Below are 17,010 nucleotides of genomic sequence, written 5' to 3'. Positions count from 1 at the left end.
CTTCTGCTTTTCTTCATACCACATACGGGAAGTATTCTTGAAAGGGGAACCCTCACAAATATTTCAGTTAATGGGTCTCACTTCCCTTGAATTTCTCCACTCCATTTCAAACCTATAAACCATAAAGAAACAAGGGGAGGCAGAAGGGTCTTTCACAGCTTTATTGAAATGTTGCCATTACAAGGCAAGTGGAGGCAGGAAAGTCACAAGGGCCAGGCTGGAGCCTTCATTCAGGCACCTGGGGAGGAAGAAGAAGAACAATCCAGCTGAACTGCAGGACACCCACCCCTACAGGAGCTCCTCCTGCCAGACCCTACCTGTCCACTGGCCAACATCTCCAAAGTCCTCTGCTCCCTCCACATCCTCACTGGAGCTCTGAGGGTCTCCCTCCTCATCCTCAGTCCAGTCAGCTCCCACATCCAGAGGACCCTCTACTGGTGCCACAGCCACCCGACTGCTGGTCACCAGGCTCCTGGTACCTGTGGACAAGCAGCACCCAGGAGTGAGGGATCTGCTATACCCAGAAACCCACAGTGATGCTACTCATCTAAACAGTCCCTTTGTCCAGCATGGGATCATTCCTCAGTTGTCCAAGCATGGTTGTCTCTTGGGCAGAGATGCATCCACCAGGGATAGAGAACCAGACCCACCTTCATTCCGGCTGCCAGCACACCTGGACTCACAGCAGGCACAGACCTCATGGTCACCAAACAGCTGCTCCCACCTGAAGGAGAGGAGGAGGACAGGTGAGGTCTCCACCTGGCATGTCCCAGAGCACCCTCAGCAGGCTCCTTGCAGAAGTACCTCTTAGCCTCCCTGTTGTAGGTGCAGGACTTGGTCCCTGGTGTTGCTTTAGCAGGAGCCACAGCCATGACACAGTGCATGTACAGCTCAGTCACTTCATGCTGCAAGAGGGAAGGTCACAGCATTAAGGGATCAAGGCCAATAGAGGGACAGAGAAGGACCTTCTGCCATCTGTGAAGTCAAGCTGGCAGCTCTAGGCACTACAGCTGCCACAGTCTGGTTCACATCTAGATCATGGATGTGAAAGCAGACCATGGATCAGTAGAGCAAGAAGGCTGAGCAGCCTTTGAGAGCAGTACCTTCCTGGACAGCTTCTTCTGGAAGAGGAAGGCATCAATTGTGAAGCGGAGCACATCCTTCTGCTTGGAGGGGACAAACCTGGACAGGCAGCCATCTGCCTTGCTGTCCACCATGCACCTGGGGACAAGGACAAAGATGAACCCCTGCAGGCTCTCGGAGCTCCTGCCCACCTCCCCTCACAGAAGGGGCCGTACCCCAAGTTGTCGATCACGGGGAAACGGGGCTGGGAGTGCTGGTCTGGTTTCTCCGTTACGTAACACGAGTGGATGTACAGCCTCTGCTCCACTGTAGCAAAGTAGGCAGTGGCCTGGAAGTACATGGGCTGACCCAGGAAGTACTCATCCTTAGGAGAGAGCCGGACCCAGCGGGCTGGAGAGAGAGGCAGCATTACACCTGCACACAGCACCCCCTGCAGGCAGGAGGAGCCACTCACTCAAGGAGCTTACAGTTGGTGGTGAGCAGGACAAAGCTGTGCTTGTTCTTCAGGTCCTTGAAGAAGGTCCTTCTCCTGGCCCAAGTGGGGACATGTAGGAGTAGGAGCCAACCTTGTAGGAGTAGTGGAACCTGCAGGACAGAGGGGGGATGAGGGGCTTCTGGACACTTTCCCCAGTGGCTTCTCAGCAGCAGCAGAGCCCTGCCTACCTGTTGTAGGAGCACTTGACCGGCACAGAGAAGGGAATGAAGCGATGCACAGGTGCACTGGAGGAGGGCGGGGCATAGCGGAGAGTGTTGGAGTACATCAGGCGGCCCTGGACAACCTGCAGGGTTACAGAGGAAGGGATATTCCCAGGAAAGGCAACCCCGACACTAGCCCTACAGCTCACATCGATACACTGCCTGTAGATGAAGCCCCGCTTACTGATCGCTCGGTGCCACACTCATGAAGCCCGTATATGAAGTAGAAGTAACGGCGTGTAGTTCGGCTGACGCTGCAGCTGCCCAAGGTCACCTCCGATGGCCGACAGCTGAAGCCGAACAGGAGCCGACTGACCCTCACGTACATCCTGCTGGAGTCGCACCACACAGCCACTCCTCGGGTGCCCCCGATGGACGGGCGAGCCGGCTGCCGCCCTCCCTGGGGAGGAAACAGGATGCTCTTGATGTAGGCGGGTAAGGGCCGACTGCCGGCTTCAGGCTTCATCTTCTCCTTGTCGAAGTAGGGCGAGTACGCGTCTCTGGACACGGGAAGGCGGCGGAAGTCGGGAGCCAAGGACTGCGAGTCATTCTCGCTTGCAGACAGGTCTTCGGAGGGCGCATCTGCCAGGCTCAAGTCCTCCAACTGGGCTGCGTCTTCGAGAGCCGGGAAGTCGGCCTGGAGCGCTAATTCCCGAGAGTCCAAGCCAGCCGGCCCGGCGGAGATCAGTGCGGGGAGCCCGGCTCCTGCGCACAGGCATAACACAAAGAAAAACGAGCGCATCGCCAAATTGACGTCCCGCTAAACTGCTACAGAAGTAAGACAAGTAAACCACCAAACTGTGTTGAAGCAAGAGCATAAAGTATGAACGGGGTGACTAGGTTTTTATACTGGCAGGACCTGCTACCACACACCTGGTCACACTACCGCTAATTTCCGAGGACAGTGTGTTAAACTCGCTGTCAGACAGAGTACGGAACATGCGACACGTCCGTCCACACTTCCCTTTATCGAGGGGGCTGTTCTATCAACACGTACCGCAATGAAAATAATTTTACTATTTTTTCATGTGTAATTGCATGTCATATTAAAATGTGTAATACAAGCATTTCTTTGCTTCCCAGTAAAGAAATACTGATCAGCTTTTGACATGATTTGATAATAATTTGTCTGATTTTCCAGAGATTGCTTTTGCTTCGCAGCACTGAGAACCAATGGAAGCCCGTTTCCGCCAGGGAGTAAAAAAAAAAACGCGCTATGGTATCTCAGAATTGTGACTTAGAATCTCATAATTGCGACCTAAAAACTCAGAATTGCGACTTAGTAACTCAGAAATGCGACTTAAAAACTCAGAATTCCGGCTTTATATCTCGTAATTGCGACTTTATCTCTCACATTTGCGTCTTCGAAATAGCCCATATTTCAGTGTCTGTCCTTCTGTTATTGTAACGGATTCGGGTTCCAGGGCTTGTGCCCCTCGCCGCTCCCACCCTACTTCGTGTCTCACTGTATTGGTTCGAACCCAGGCCTTGCTAGCTGAGCTAAAGAAGACCTTCTTTTTTAAGTAAAAAAGGACATACAATGGAAATATGTAAAAAGTATAAGTTTCAGATTTTATAATTGTGAATTACTCTGGATGTGAAGTGTCTATTTCTCTATCTTATTTCATATTCTGTCTCCGTTTTTGTATTTCTGGTGTTTCAATTTTTTTTAAAAAAGCCCACCGTCCACTATTCCATCCGGGTACTATGGAAGCCTCACTGGCGGAAATGGGATTCCATAAAAAATAATGTAATTAATTTGATTTTTATCAGGGCACTGTACAAGACAAGTCTTCAGGCCTATAGATCCTATGATCTTGTACGATTCATCAATATAGTGTAACGGAACGGCCGACATACAATTTGTAGTTCAGGTGGGTAGCTGCGTCAGCATGCGTAGGCTGCAAAGGAACAAGTAATAGGTTTATTCCATGCTGAAAAAAGGAAGAAAGAAAACACGTTTCAGCATGGAATAAACCTATTACTTGTTCATTTGCGACATACAATTTGTACGATCTGGTTGCAGTGTGGTGACGGCACCGCCCTCCCCTGCGCATAACAGGGATGCTGGCCGCCGGGGTTAAAGAAAGTGATCTTTAGCTCAGCTGGCAAGACCTGGGTTCGCGCCAATGCAATGAGGCACGAACTAGAGTGGGAGTATCGAGGGTACAGGCCTTAGAACCCGAATCCGGCATAATAACAAAATGACAGACAATTAAATATGGGTTATTTCGAAGTTGCAAATGTGAGAGATAAAGTCGGAGTTGTGAGTTACTAAGTCGCAATTCTGAGTTACTTAGTCGGAATTCTGCGATACCATAGCGCGTTTTTTTTAACTCCCTGCCGGAAACGGGCTTTCATACATTTCAATTAGTCTGATCAATGTAGGACAAGTTAATGTAGAATCATTACTATGTCTGTCTGTCTCTTGTTTGTATATAAATGAATGTCTTTGACAACTTAATGTTAGTTTTTAATTTAGTTTTACGATGTAGGTCATGCGTTAACATATGCACGAGCATACGAAATGTCTCACTCCTGATTCAGCTCATGCTCCATAGGAGAGAAGAAATTCCTCCTGCTTCTCGTACAATCATATCAGAACAGAAGCCCGTGTCACCCAGCTCTGATTCAAGAGCGACTCGCATCTTCAGCCCTTTTTTTATTCGTGATCCTAATTTTCTTTAGTTATGATCAATATTGAAATTTTTCTAAATAAAACGACAATAATCAAACATGCAGGCAGATTTTTAAAAAGTTTTAGGAGCTGACAGGGTGCCCCTTTGGAATAGTTGTCAGAAAATGTGAGAAAAGGAAAGGTACGTAAGCTCTCACACACAGCATTAGAGATTGGCATCTGATTGAAAAAAAAGCTACCCGTCTCCCCAGCATTTAACGGTGCTGTTGTTTTGATTTTACATATTGTTAGCATTTTAACGAATTGTTAAAAGATTGATACACAAATCGCTAAATAAGAAAACGTAAAAACCCTAGCTGTAAGCAATTGGCCATTCATATTCCTGAATTTTAAATCCCTGTGTTTATCTGTATCCGAATGCCTGGTGCAGCTATTTTGAAAGCAGAGTCTATGATTTACTGTATTGCAGAAGCGTATTGTTGCCACCAAGGAAAAAAAAATCCTGAGTTTACAGGAGTAAAAGAGGAAACAAATGCAAACACCGTTTAGAAAAAACACACACGTCTCAGGCCTTAACCATGACAAGGATGGGATTTGAACCTAGACGAGCAGAGCACAATGGATTAGCAATCCAAAAAGTGACTCCTGTTTAATTTTCTTTTCGCTTGCTCGATTTGTAGTACGCTCCTCAATCCTTACAACCAATAAACAAAACGGCTTCATGTGCCACAGCATTCTGCTGCAGGTACGGTTTGCACCGTGTATTAGGCGAACCCGAATTAAATATTTCAAATATGTGAAGAATTTCATGAAACCTGAAAAAAGATCACAGCCAATGTCAGCAATTCGGAGCCTGTAGGCAGCTTCAACAGAACAAAACGATCTGAAGCCGCAATTCTTTCACAGAGTGTATTGTGACACTAACCCCGTTGTTGCTATTACTGCTACTTCTGCTGCCGTTGCTTTAAACTCTACTCAGCGGGCAAGTAAAGTTGTACAAGGAATAGACTACTTTGAGCCGTCCAAATTCCATTATGTGAATTTAAGCTTTTTTTATTAATAACAGCATTAGTAATACAATGCGTGCTCAGAAACGTTACTTATTAGCTTATGAAGCAATAGTGTTTCGACAATTTGCGGTCTTCAAAAAGTAAACGCTGAAGTTTTTATACTTCCTTGTGAGCAGATCACCTTTGATTTAGAAAAGGAAAACTTACTCCCCTGTTGCTTTCATTGCAATATCTGAATCGAGACCCAAGCGCTAAGAATGCTGAAAAACGCAGAAGTCATAAACCCGATTTTAATTTAGATACACATTTTCTAATGCAGCCTTCATTACAAGACAGTCTATTTCTCGAAAGCGTGTTATGTAAAAAGAGAAAAACGAAAATACATGGATGACAATATTTAAAAGATGAAGATTTTACTTTTGAGAAATTGTCATTTTATGTATCTAGACGCTTTTCAACCACTGCTTTTAGAACTTTGCATGGGCTTCCTGAATCATTTTCAGTGTTATAAACTGGGTGTGGAGGTAGCGATCACTTTGTAGAGCAGTTGATAGGCTGGAGCTGTACAGACTACTCTTGTTATTTCTCAAATGCTTCCATCATTTTTCTTTCACGCTAGGACGCGAGTGTGTACATGTGTTTGGCTTTCGTTTCACAGATTCTCATTGAAGATTTGGGAATTAACGACGAAAGACTCAGTAGCCAGGAAGGCAGAAGCTTTGGTTCTCAACAATCTTGAAGACACGCCCATGTAGAGCAGCGTGTGATGCTTTGTTCTACAAAAGACCAAGTGCTCAGTGACGTCTGCGTTTACCTTTGAAACTTTTCATCTCAGGTGCAAAAGCAATTGTGTGAAACATAGCTGAGTGGCGCAGTGGAAGCGTGCTGGGTTCATAAGCCGGAGGTCGATGGATCAAAGCTATCCTCTGCTTTTCACGTCTTATGCACGATTGATAAGCACACCATCAGTTTAATGAAGTGCATTGAAACTGATCTCTTCTCTCGTGTGTGCAAGCTTCACACTTACGGTGCTCTTTAATCTTTACAAATACGCAGATGCCCAAATGTATCTTTGGTTGTTCTGAGATCCTTTATAGATTCCTCAAATACTTCAAATGAACATCCATATCAGCACAATTATGTTTATATATTCTAAAATTAAGGTACATACAACAAAAATATCAATGTACATTTGTACAGTGCTCATTTAATAATGATTGTCAAGGATTGTCAAGTTCTCCAACAACTCTGTGTTATAATTTTAAAATATTTTTGCTAAGGATACACAACGGGTGTATAAGGCATTCTCCCTACAGCCAGCTGAAGATAAAATTCCACACGTGAAAATGGTTTAAAACACACTCATTTCCTGCAAAGTTCAAGAGGTCTTTTAGCAGAGATTATGTTCACATCGGAACAATCCGAAGCGCGTCCCTGCGTGGGCTTGAACCACCAGCCCTTTGTTTAATAGCTGTAGAGAGACACACTCCCATTGCTTTTCACCATTCACACGTTTGTAGTTAAAGAAAATAAAATGCTGGCATTTTCCTGCCAGCCGGCAGTATTTCTTCGGCACTGACCAAGAATAACCAAGAACTTTATTTCATCTTTCGCAGGCTGTAATTTCCAAAAAAGGAAGTGAATACTTCCGACGGGGATGCACTGCCGTTGTTTTTCTGCACTTTTCGTTAAAAGGAGAAAAAAACATTTTTTTTGCAGTATTTCTTCTGCCCTGATAAGCTAGAGTTGTATTTTATCTCTCAGAAGTTGTATGAATTTCTTGAAGTTCAGAAACAACTTGCTCCAGAAAGGAAATTAACACTTGCTTCAAAGTAAGTCAAGACGTACAGTATGTCTTTCTCGCTGTGTGTGCTCTTATCTGTCCATCTCTATCTCCTCTTCTCTCCATTTGTCTCTCTTCTTGTCTCACTCTGGCAGTCTGTGCAGGGTATCTGAAGGCAATGTAACAACACTTGGCAAAGAAGAAAAATTCTCAGAGGCAGAATAAAAATTCATTATTCTCTTCTCAGTCAGACTCACACTTGGACAGAAGCTCACCTCCATATTTCTCTTTATCCGACAATCCAGAACCAGAGGACATGGAGACAATCAGTACTGCTACATGAATAATATCAGACAGAACAGCCTGGACTCAGGTCACATCTCCCCCTTTTCTCCTTCCTCACAGCCACTTAGAGACAGAGAGGAGCTCCTGGTTCTCCTCTCTGTGAACTGGGCTCAGGGGTCACTGATCTGGCAGCTGTGGGCTCTGTTCCAGGGCAGAAGCAAGAAGCTTCTATTAACCCTTTGCAGGACTTCCAGTCCTTCAGTATTACTTTCTTTACTGTATGTCAGCCCCCAAACATGTTTTCTAAGTGTTTTATAAAGCAAGTGAGTGTGGAATTATCTTAGTATTTATTTTATAAACACCAGTGTTGACACTCTGATCAGTATATTGATTATTAGTAGCCGATGGGCCGATGGTCGTGTCTACAATAGTAACTAGTTGACCAGTCTGAAGCTCTGAGCAGTGCTACTCAGATCACACAGAAGAAGACCTGTCTGTGTGTGATTTCACACCAGCCCTGGGATTCAGTTGCTCTCACAAGTGTCTCACAGACAGTCTTATAAATTTACAATTAGATGAAGTCTTGTAACAGTTATACAGTTAATTTAAATCATCAGACTACCTATGAAACTGAGAGCTGGCTGGAAATAAAGCCAGGATACACATTTTAACCTCCAGGATCAGGAGTCTGTTCCTCCTGGCTCCTATACTCTGATGATTCGTTTAAAACATTTAAAAGCGCTTATTACAGGGACTTGTGCTCGTTCTCTACTGCTCCACATGGGTACGCTTTGTAACACATTAATCTCCGAAGTAAACTATTTTTTTTCCTGTTTAATGATTTTCATTCCTCGGTTTGTCGCTCTCCTTCTCCAGCTGTTATAAATCGCTTCTCTTCACAGCCCGGTGTGTTCTTTTTGGAGATGTTATATCTGTAAGAAAAGCCCCCCGGGCTCCGGACAGGAGTCTCCTCCAGCAGAGACGTGCTCTGCTCTGTCAGAAAGAGTGCTGTGATGTCACAGACACCAGCCAGAACGCCAGGATCAGAGAGCGAGACCGCGGGAGGAACGCGTAGCGCATGGAGGAGAGTTATTGATCACTTATCTACCAACAACCAGTTAATTCACCTGAAGAACCGTAGAATAATCGATTAACTTCACCAATTGGAAAGTACTGATTCTTTTTCCGTTCTTGACCCTGTTTAAATATCTATAAAACAGTCAATAAAGACTGTATCGATCAATTACCATAGTGCGTTTAGTGTTAAAAATGTTCAAACCGAAATTAAACAATGATTATTCATATTTTTATTTAGGTAACTGTATCCTAGAGCTAGAAAATTATTTTCCAAGTTGATAAATGTATGTAAGTAACAGCTACATGCATTTTTTCCAGTGTTTATAAATCATAAGTATGGTTTCCACAGCAACAGACGTCACGTCACTGTGCGCGTCTAGGTGTCTCGCGTTCATCACAAAGAGCGATGTGACGTCATGGGTAGCAACTAATACTAGTGTATTCATGTTAATATTAATGAGAGTACAACTGTTAGTTTTAATGCTAGTGTTCATGTGAGTATTAATGATGATAGCGCTACCAATAGTTTTAGTTTTAATGTTCGTATTCATGTTAATATTAATTATAATTATAGTGTTACTTTTAGAGTATTAACAGTAGTAGTAATGTTAGTTAACTACTGTTACTGTTATTACTGTTATTATTAGTAGTTTGTGTCAGTGTTAGTGATAATGATAGTGTATGTCTTAGTGATAGTGTTTCTGTTGTAATATGAGGAGTATTTGTTTTAGTGTTAGTTATCGTGTATCTGTAGATACTTGTGTATGTGGTGTCTGTTAAGTTTGTGGTGTCTGTCAGTTTGTGGGTGTGTGTCTGTGAGCTTGTTGTGTCTGTTAGGGTGTGAGTGTGTGGGGTCTCTGAGTGTGTGGTGTCTATAAATGTCTGTCTGTGAGTATGCGTAGTGTCTCTTTGTTTCTGATAATGCATGCCTGGGAATATGTGTGTATGGTGTGTGTCTGTGAGTGTGTGGTGTCTGTCAGTGTGTAGTTGTTTATTTGTAAGTGTATGTGTGGGTATGTCTGTCAGTGTGTGTAGTGTCTATTTGAGTATTAATGATGATAGTGTTACTGATAGTTTTAGTATTAATGCTAGTATTCATGTTAATATTAGTGATAATTATACTGTTAGTGTCAGAGTACTCATCATGTTAGTTTTCATGACAGTATTACTGTTATTATAAGTATTATTAGTCTAGTAGTAGTTTGTGTCAGTGTTAGTAACCATGATAGTGTATGTTTTGGTACTGTTGCAATATTAGCAGTATCTGCATTAGTGTTAGTTATAGTGTATCTGTACCTAAGAGTGTATGCGGTGTCTATGTGTGTATATAGTGTCTATGTGTGTGTCTGTGAATGTTTGTGAGTGTATATCTTTGAGTGTGTGAGTGTCTGATTGTGTGTATAAATGTGTGTTGTGTCTGTGAGTGTGTGTAGTGTCTGTGAGTATAAATGTGTGTGAGTGTGTAGGTGTATATCGGTCAGTGTGTGTGAATGTGTGTGTAGGTGGGCTTGGGCTCCACTGGTGTGTCTGACAGAAGTGACCCATCAACAGGTGTTGAGGTCCAGAGCCGCTTGCGAATAGAAACACTTTCTAGAGTCCAGACCAACATCCAGAGAGCTGTGAGTGCTCTGTTTTTATCACAATTAGTAGTAATGACAGTAGTAATTCCCACACGAATCATTATTAACCGAAACAATCATCAGAAAATATTGCCTTTGCAATGATGTCACTCCTCTTGACATTGAATTCTTCATGAATTTTCTTTACTGACAGGACATATCTGTGTCTGAGTGCCTGCTGCGATAAGTACGACAAGCCATTGATCTCCAATATTTTCTGGTGTGGTTATTTATTGCATACGAAACATTATTCTCATTAAGAATATTTTACCTGTAAAGTCACAGTGAAACTGCTACGGCAAATGAACTTTTTATGGGTGGAAAATGTTCAAAAGACCTAATGGCTACAGGGGAGGCTTGAACACACAACCTCAGTATAATTCCACTGTGCACAACTGTATATGTACCACACACTGACCAATTGCACCACTTGACCTCTGTAAGGCAGGCTCCTACACAGATTGTAAAATTTGCACAAACGTAGGGTGAAAAAGGGTTTTTTGGCTGTGGATACATCTCCACATGGGGGAAAGGGACAGTAAAATAGTAAGAAAAATACAAGAGAAGAAACTGAAATATATGTGCTCACTGTAATGTGGGAAGAGGTGGTCAGACAAGCAAAACAGCTTTGCGGATAATGTGAAGTGACATTGTTTTGTGTCAATCAGCTCACGGATTCAGCTTCATGTGTATGGTTGTTGAATGAGATTGGTTTCTTCACAAGCCCGGTCAATTGCCAGTGGAGAGCTTTCCGACGCACACCTTCATGAAGACTCTCGTTAGGATGATCTCACCTTTCATTGTCAAGTCATCTCCTTTATATACAATAGTTGCACCAACACTAAGAGAAAGGATGAGAAATGGCTTTTATCAAGCGATTGCAGTGTTTGTTGAGGATCCTTTTTTGCTGAACTGGCCTCTGGTGAAGTGTTGTAGAGGTGCAGTAAAAGAGAATGTTTGTGTCACTCAAGACTAATAGAACAATACAATTACAATACTTTTATAAGAGTAAATATTACTGGTGCATCACAGTTCTTATAATGGTGAAAACAGGAGCACCTTCTCAACATTTTTGACTGATGTTCTTCTCTGATGAAACAGTGTGTAGAATTAGGTGACAATATCGGAATTCATTCAAACGCACAAGATTAATTTTCAGCAACAAAAATGCGCTCGAAAATATTTTACAAGAAAGAAACCTTACATTCACCTAAATAAACATTCACCCTCTATGTTAGCAGAGAACAGTAGGACAGATAGTTAGTGTCACTGGACACTGCATCACAGAGGCCAATCTCTTCTCCCTCATTACGCTGGCTTACTCTCTCATGATAAACAGTCCTCCAACGATAGTCAGCTGCCATCACCGACTCAGACATGACGTTCATGTACACATTATACCTTAATATGGCACTGCATTACAATAATTTGATCAAAACAACTGGTGAAACAATAATAATCAAATATTTCTTTTCTTCTTTTAGTAGATAATGACTTTGTCCAAAAAAGAAGCATTTATTCCTTTCGTCTCCTACCAGCCTTTACAAGTCACCTAGTTTTCTGTGAGCCAGTGTGAGGTATGAGGCAGTCGAGGCTAATGCAGCCGAGCGCTCTAAAGAGGTGGATTAAAGCTCCAGTCTCTTTGGGGGTGTGAGTTGGAATCCCACTGCTGCCAAATATCTCCAACTATCTCTGTGTTAAGAAGCACTTCTTTTTTTGTTGTTATTTCCCTGCAGTTTAAACCAATTTCAGATTAATTAATTTAAACAACCACGCTGTTCATACAGCATGGCATTGTCTGGCAAAAAAATAACATAGTAGTTCAGGTGGGTAGCTGCGTCAGCATGCGTAGGCTGCAAAGGAACAAGTAATAGGTTTATTCCATGCTGAAAAAAAGAAGAAAGAGAACACAACGTTTCGGCCGTGTTCCACACCTGAAGAAGGCTCCACGGCCGAAACGTTGTGTTCTCTTTCTTCTTTTTTTCAGCATGGAATAAACCTATTACTTGTTCCTTTGCAAAAAAATAACATGACACCTTCTTTAAAACACACATTTTCTGTGGAGGAAACAGGAGAACTTGTGCCATTCAACCTTATAGCATGATGTCATTTTCTCATGCTCATTTTTAGATGCTTGTCATCGAATCTATGATCCTTATGAGTACAGTCACCCTCCATTCAGGTAGCACAGATATAATGTGCCACGTTTTCAGAGAATCGCGTTAAATACAGATCAGAAGAAGACGACAAAATGTCCACTAGGCAGTTTCCCAGTTGATTTTTTTTTCTTGTTTTGTAAGACAAGGAGACCGGCTGTTCAAAAAGTTACCTCACACTGGAGCCACTCTTTTCTTTCCAAAGGCTCAGAGAGAGATAATACCGCAGGTAACACCAAGTGAGAAACATCATGAGCATTTGTAAAAGCTCTCTACCTGCCCACTCCCCACACTGACATGTGTCAGAGCAGAGCATTTCTAAAACAGGAATTACACATTTTGGAATGCGCCCTCCTTTATACATGAAATAAAAGGTCTGAAGCCTGCTCCAAAGAAGAACTATATCCAGAGCTGCCAAAGAAGTCGAGATTTCACCAAGTGACAGGAAGCATCTCAGAAAACGATGGTACAGTTGTTTCCACACGTCGGACAAGAAGAGCTGAAGCCACCCGGCGTTCTCCGACCAAGTAATGTGAGGATGGATAATCTCATCAAAGGTAGCGTGGCCGAGTGGTCTAAAGTGCTGTGTTTTAGGCTCCAGTCTCTTCAGAGGTGTGGGTTTGAATCCTGCTATTACCAGGCCTTTCTGTGTTAAAACCTTGCTCACTGAGCTAGGTTTTTCATGATTGTCTTTGTCAGCTTAATATCAAGGCAGAAAAAAAATTTAATTTTTCTTCTCAACAGAAATGCTCATTGGATTGCTCATTATGCAGGGAACAACTTTTGAGTCTGTGCGAATCGTAGTGTGCCGTCAATTCCATTTAATATTGCTGTTGTGTGGCTTTTGTGCGGCGGCGTTTTTGTCAGTGAAACTTGAACGCTCTGCTTTTTCACGCCGAATTGTGGGCAGGAGTACAGTTTATTTAATCTTTGCACACAGTGCTCCATCAGAAATACTTAGTCCAAGTTTAGAAGACATTGGGATTTAGTGCATGCGTTTACTTTTTCTGCTTCTTCCTGTTGGTCCTTTGGTTGCGGTAGTTAGAAAGTTGAACGCTCTTTGATGTTCTGCTATACTACTCACTTGGTCGGCTTTATCAATTGGCTCAGAAAGGTCAACTGTGATTTGGCTCCGTAAAAATCATTAGCAGTGTCGTTATTTTTTTCTGTGTGTATGGGTGTACTTTTAAAGCATGTGAAAAACACGTGGTTGTGGATTTCTCCAAATAGCAACGGCAAGTTTTAAACCTGCGATAAACATTCTTCCAGTTGAATAGTTTTACTCCAAGGAAAAGGCAGCGCAAAATAGAGAGTCGATATTCAAAGACTTCAGCGTCTGTACTGGACTGCTTGTATGCACACATCACTCAAAATCCCTAATATGTTTCTTTCGAATTCAGTTTTGCAGTGCTTTAGTGCTTTACTGTTTTCAGAGGGTCTTTTACCGACGCTGCTGTAGTAGAGAAGTGACAATCTTCTGTCCATTGCAGTTATGAACAGATTTAATACGGAGCTGCGGAGAAATGTCTGTGGCAAATATCGCTGCGGAACTTGCCCGTGCACAACACCGAAGGGAAAAAGAAATACCACAGGGTTGCCCATAAGAGTGAAAAATAGACATCAATTATTCAAACAATTACAACACTCTTCCTCTTACAGTGGTCTCATGTTATTTTTCTTGCAATAAGAACAGTGGGATTGTTCGACTGTATTGTTCCCCAACTGGTTGAATAATAATAACAATATTAATAGTGGTGGTAGCTGATCGTTCTTGTCCGTGGCCGAGTGACCTGTGCAAGTATGTTGAATTATTCTCCTCAAGGTATCGCTTTAGCAATTCAAAGAGTGCAGGTTTTAACCCATTCAGTGCTTATTTCAACTAACGCCACGTTCCTTCAAATAATTCACAATGTAGAGGTATCTTTAGTAATAAGAAAAAAGGTGCACCTCGGAGATTCATCTCACAAAAGCAAAGACTTCTTAAAGTGCACTTATGAGCTGTAGAACCCGAAGGAGTTATCTCTCCTAGTTATTAAATGTGCAGATAATGAAATCTGTAATTTACGATTTCCATCACAGTTCTCTCCAAGCCTCTGCAACCTTCCAGTAAGCGCAGTACACGGTGGAGTAATGCCGAGCTTGTGAGTTCAAGCCTCACATGGAGCAGTTTTGCCTGTGTTTTCAGCTGCAGTGATCTGAAACTACCCAGCTTACAATCCCTCATGCCGAGGGTCGTCTATGTCTTTAGCTACATGAGTTGGACATCCTCTTGTAAACGGAAAGCACATTGAGATCCTCCAACATGAAAAGTGCCAGATAAAAGCCATTTCTCATCCTTTCTCCTAGTGGTGGAGCTATCACATGTAAATGAGGCAACTTGCAAGGTGAGCAGGCTCAATGCACACCGAACGCAGATGTCTCAGAGCAGTTGAGATGTGTCCAAGTGGCTGTAAAAAGACAGTACTTCGCCGGCGCTGTGGCTTAGTTGGCTAAAGCGCCTATTTACTAAACAGGAGATCCTTGGTCTGATTCTCAGCGGTTCCTGTCTTACTGTGCAGAATTTATCCTTACGGGCAAATCCCATACGTTTTAATTTAGGTGAATGCAAGTGTTCGTTTCCTTTCTGGAACAACTTGTTTTTAAAGAAATCTATACAGCTTGCAAAAGATGAAACACAAATCTTGCTTATCAATGAAGAAGAGGTACTCCCAGCAGGCAAGCTAATATCAGCAAAGTTTTTTTATCACCCTAACCCTGAGAATGGAGAAACGCTCCATGTGGCTCTGCAGTTTCATCAGTTCGCGAGTTTGGCGGTTGGCTGAAAGAGTGGTAAACGGAGTTTGCCCCAGCCCATCCTTATTCGTTTAAAGAGGAGAAAAATGAACTTTGTTGGCATTTTTACAAGCTTTAAAAGACGGCCGTGTGCACAGAAAAAAACACACTACAGATGGCTTTTCTGGAACCGAAGCAGAGATTCCTTTACGAACCAATTGATAAAGCTCACCCAGTGAATACTGTTAACAGAATGTGAAAGTACGGTCGACTTTCTAACTACAACCACAGGAACAACAGCAAGAAGCAGACTCCATTCCCCATTTAAATCTGTCGTGCAAGGTATGCTTTTTGAACGCATTAAGTAAATCCCACAATCTCTTTTGAACTTGGTCAAAGTACTTCCAAAGGAGCTCTATGCGCAAAGATTAACATGCTCAACCCCCGCCAACGATTCGGTGTGAAGAAGCAGAACATTCAAGTTTCACAGACAGAAGCAGCATGCCAGCACAACCAACATTAAAACGGAGGGCACACTAGGATTTGCATTGACACAAAAGTGATCTCGGCAGACGTCGTTCCCTGCATAACGCAAAAAGTGGCAAAGCGCTTTTGGGTTGAAAGGACGCAAGAAGGTTTTTGTTTTCTGCATTGATGTCAAGCTGAGAAAGTATCTTTAAACACTTTGCTTAGTTTCTTGAGAGACTGCCAAAAAGCAGTTCCCTCCCTTTCATCTGAAGTCAGCTGAAAGGGGGTCTTAACAAAAGCACCTGGCAGCAGTGGGATTCAAACCCATGCCCCCAAAGAGACTGGAGCCTTAACCCAGCACTTAAACCACTCAGCCACACTACCCACTTTGGCCTGTTTCTTTGTCTCATTACTTGCCAGGAGGAAGCTGGGTGGCTTTTGCTCTTGTCGCCTGACTTAGTGGCATTATGACCGTGGAACCGACTGCACCTGCTTTTTCTGAGATGCTTCCCCTCTCATGGCGAGATCTCAACTTCTTTAACACCTCTGGATAAAGATCTTCTGTGGAGCAGGCTTCAGACCCCTGCGTACAGCACCCTCGATGTCATTTGATTTTTACAGCAGCCACATCCGGAAAGATGTGTTTTTTACTTTTTATTTGAACAACAAAAATGCATACAATACAAACAAGAGCACATATAACCTATCAATAACATCAGCAGGGGCACATGCTAAAATACAATTACACTTTATGAAAAAGGATTACACAAGGTAAATAAAGATAAGGTCCGCACAGTATTCTAATGGTGGACTGCAGATCTGTGGTATAGTTCAGTCGAATTTGAGAGATCCAGCAATCGTACTGGATTTGACTGGGATTCTGAAATGTCTCTTGCAAAGGTATTCGGGTTTGCTTGAACCTTTAATAAAATAGTGATCTGAAACTACCCAGCTTACAATCTCCGAGGTTCTTGTGGCAAAGCACAGTCATACCTGACCTGTCTGGAATGACTACTGAGAGTCTTTATCCAGCAGCGACGGCACCACTCCCAGTAGAATGAGAGAGAAATACAGCATGACATGGGGAGTCATGGGGCTCCCACAGTTTGTTTTTCCTCAAGTTACTGATTTTTTCACGAACATTTTGACCTTTTCACAATCAGACCTTTTTTCATATTTAATAAAATCTTTTAACCAGCGAACCAGTTTTATAGGTTTGTGAGGTTTGTGAATGCGTGCAGTAAGTCCGTATTGAACTAGGACAAAATATTCCTGATGGAGCGCTGTGCGCAAACATTGAATAAACTCGACCCTTGCAGATGATTCGGCATGAAGAAGCAGAAGATTAATGTTTCACAGACAAGCAGCACGCCAGTAAAACCAATATAAAATTTAATTGACGGCTCACAAACATTTGCACTGA

The 17,010-nt window shown here is 42.8% G+C and overlaps 1 protein-coding gene across 1 annotated transcript; it reads right to left on the bottom strand.

The window, feature by feature from the left end:
* Window positions 1–288: 288 nt before the first annotated feature.
* LOC148811970 (zona pellucida sperm-binding protein 3-like) lies at window positions 289–1,492 on the bottom strand. Its single transcript, XM_088908708.1, has 5 exons — window positions 1,299–1,492; window positions 1,104–1,221; window positions 805–905; window positions 651–724; window positions 289–479 (listed from the first exon to the last, which is right to left on the bottom strand). Exons 1-5 carry the CDS (start codon window positions 1,490–1,492, stop codon window positions 289–291), a joined length of 678 nt encoding a protein of 225 aa, XP_088764834.1.
* Window positions 1,493–17,010: the final 15,518 nt, after the last annotated feature.

Source organism: Atractosteus spatula, assembly GCF_055471065.1.
Source record: "Atractosteus spatula isolate fAtrSpa1 chromosome 10 unlocalized genomic scaffold, fAtrSpa1.hap1 SUPER_10_unloc_6, whole genome shotgun sequence".
Lineage (NCBI taxonomy): Eukaryota > Metazoa > Chordata > Actinopteri > Semionotiformes > Lepisosteidae > Atractosteus > Atractosteus spatula.
The sequence above is the reverse complement of the archived record's forward strand: the minus strand, read 5'-3'. Positions and strand labels throughout refer to the sequence as shown.

Coding starts and splice junctions, on each gene's coding strand:
- LOC148811970 (XM_088908708.1), bottom strand. CDS start 1,492: ATGCTGCCTCTCTCTCCAGCCCGCTGGGTCCGGCTCTCTCCTAAGGAT. Junction 725..804: donor TACAACAGGGAGGCTAAGAG/GTACTTCTGCAA, acceptor CCTCTCCTTCAG/GTGGGAGCAGCTGTTTGGTG. Junction 480..650: donor TGCTGGCAGCCGGAATGAAG/GTGGGTCTGGTT, acceptor GCTTGTCCACAG/GTACCAGGAGCCTGGTGACC.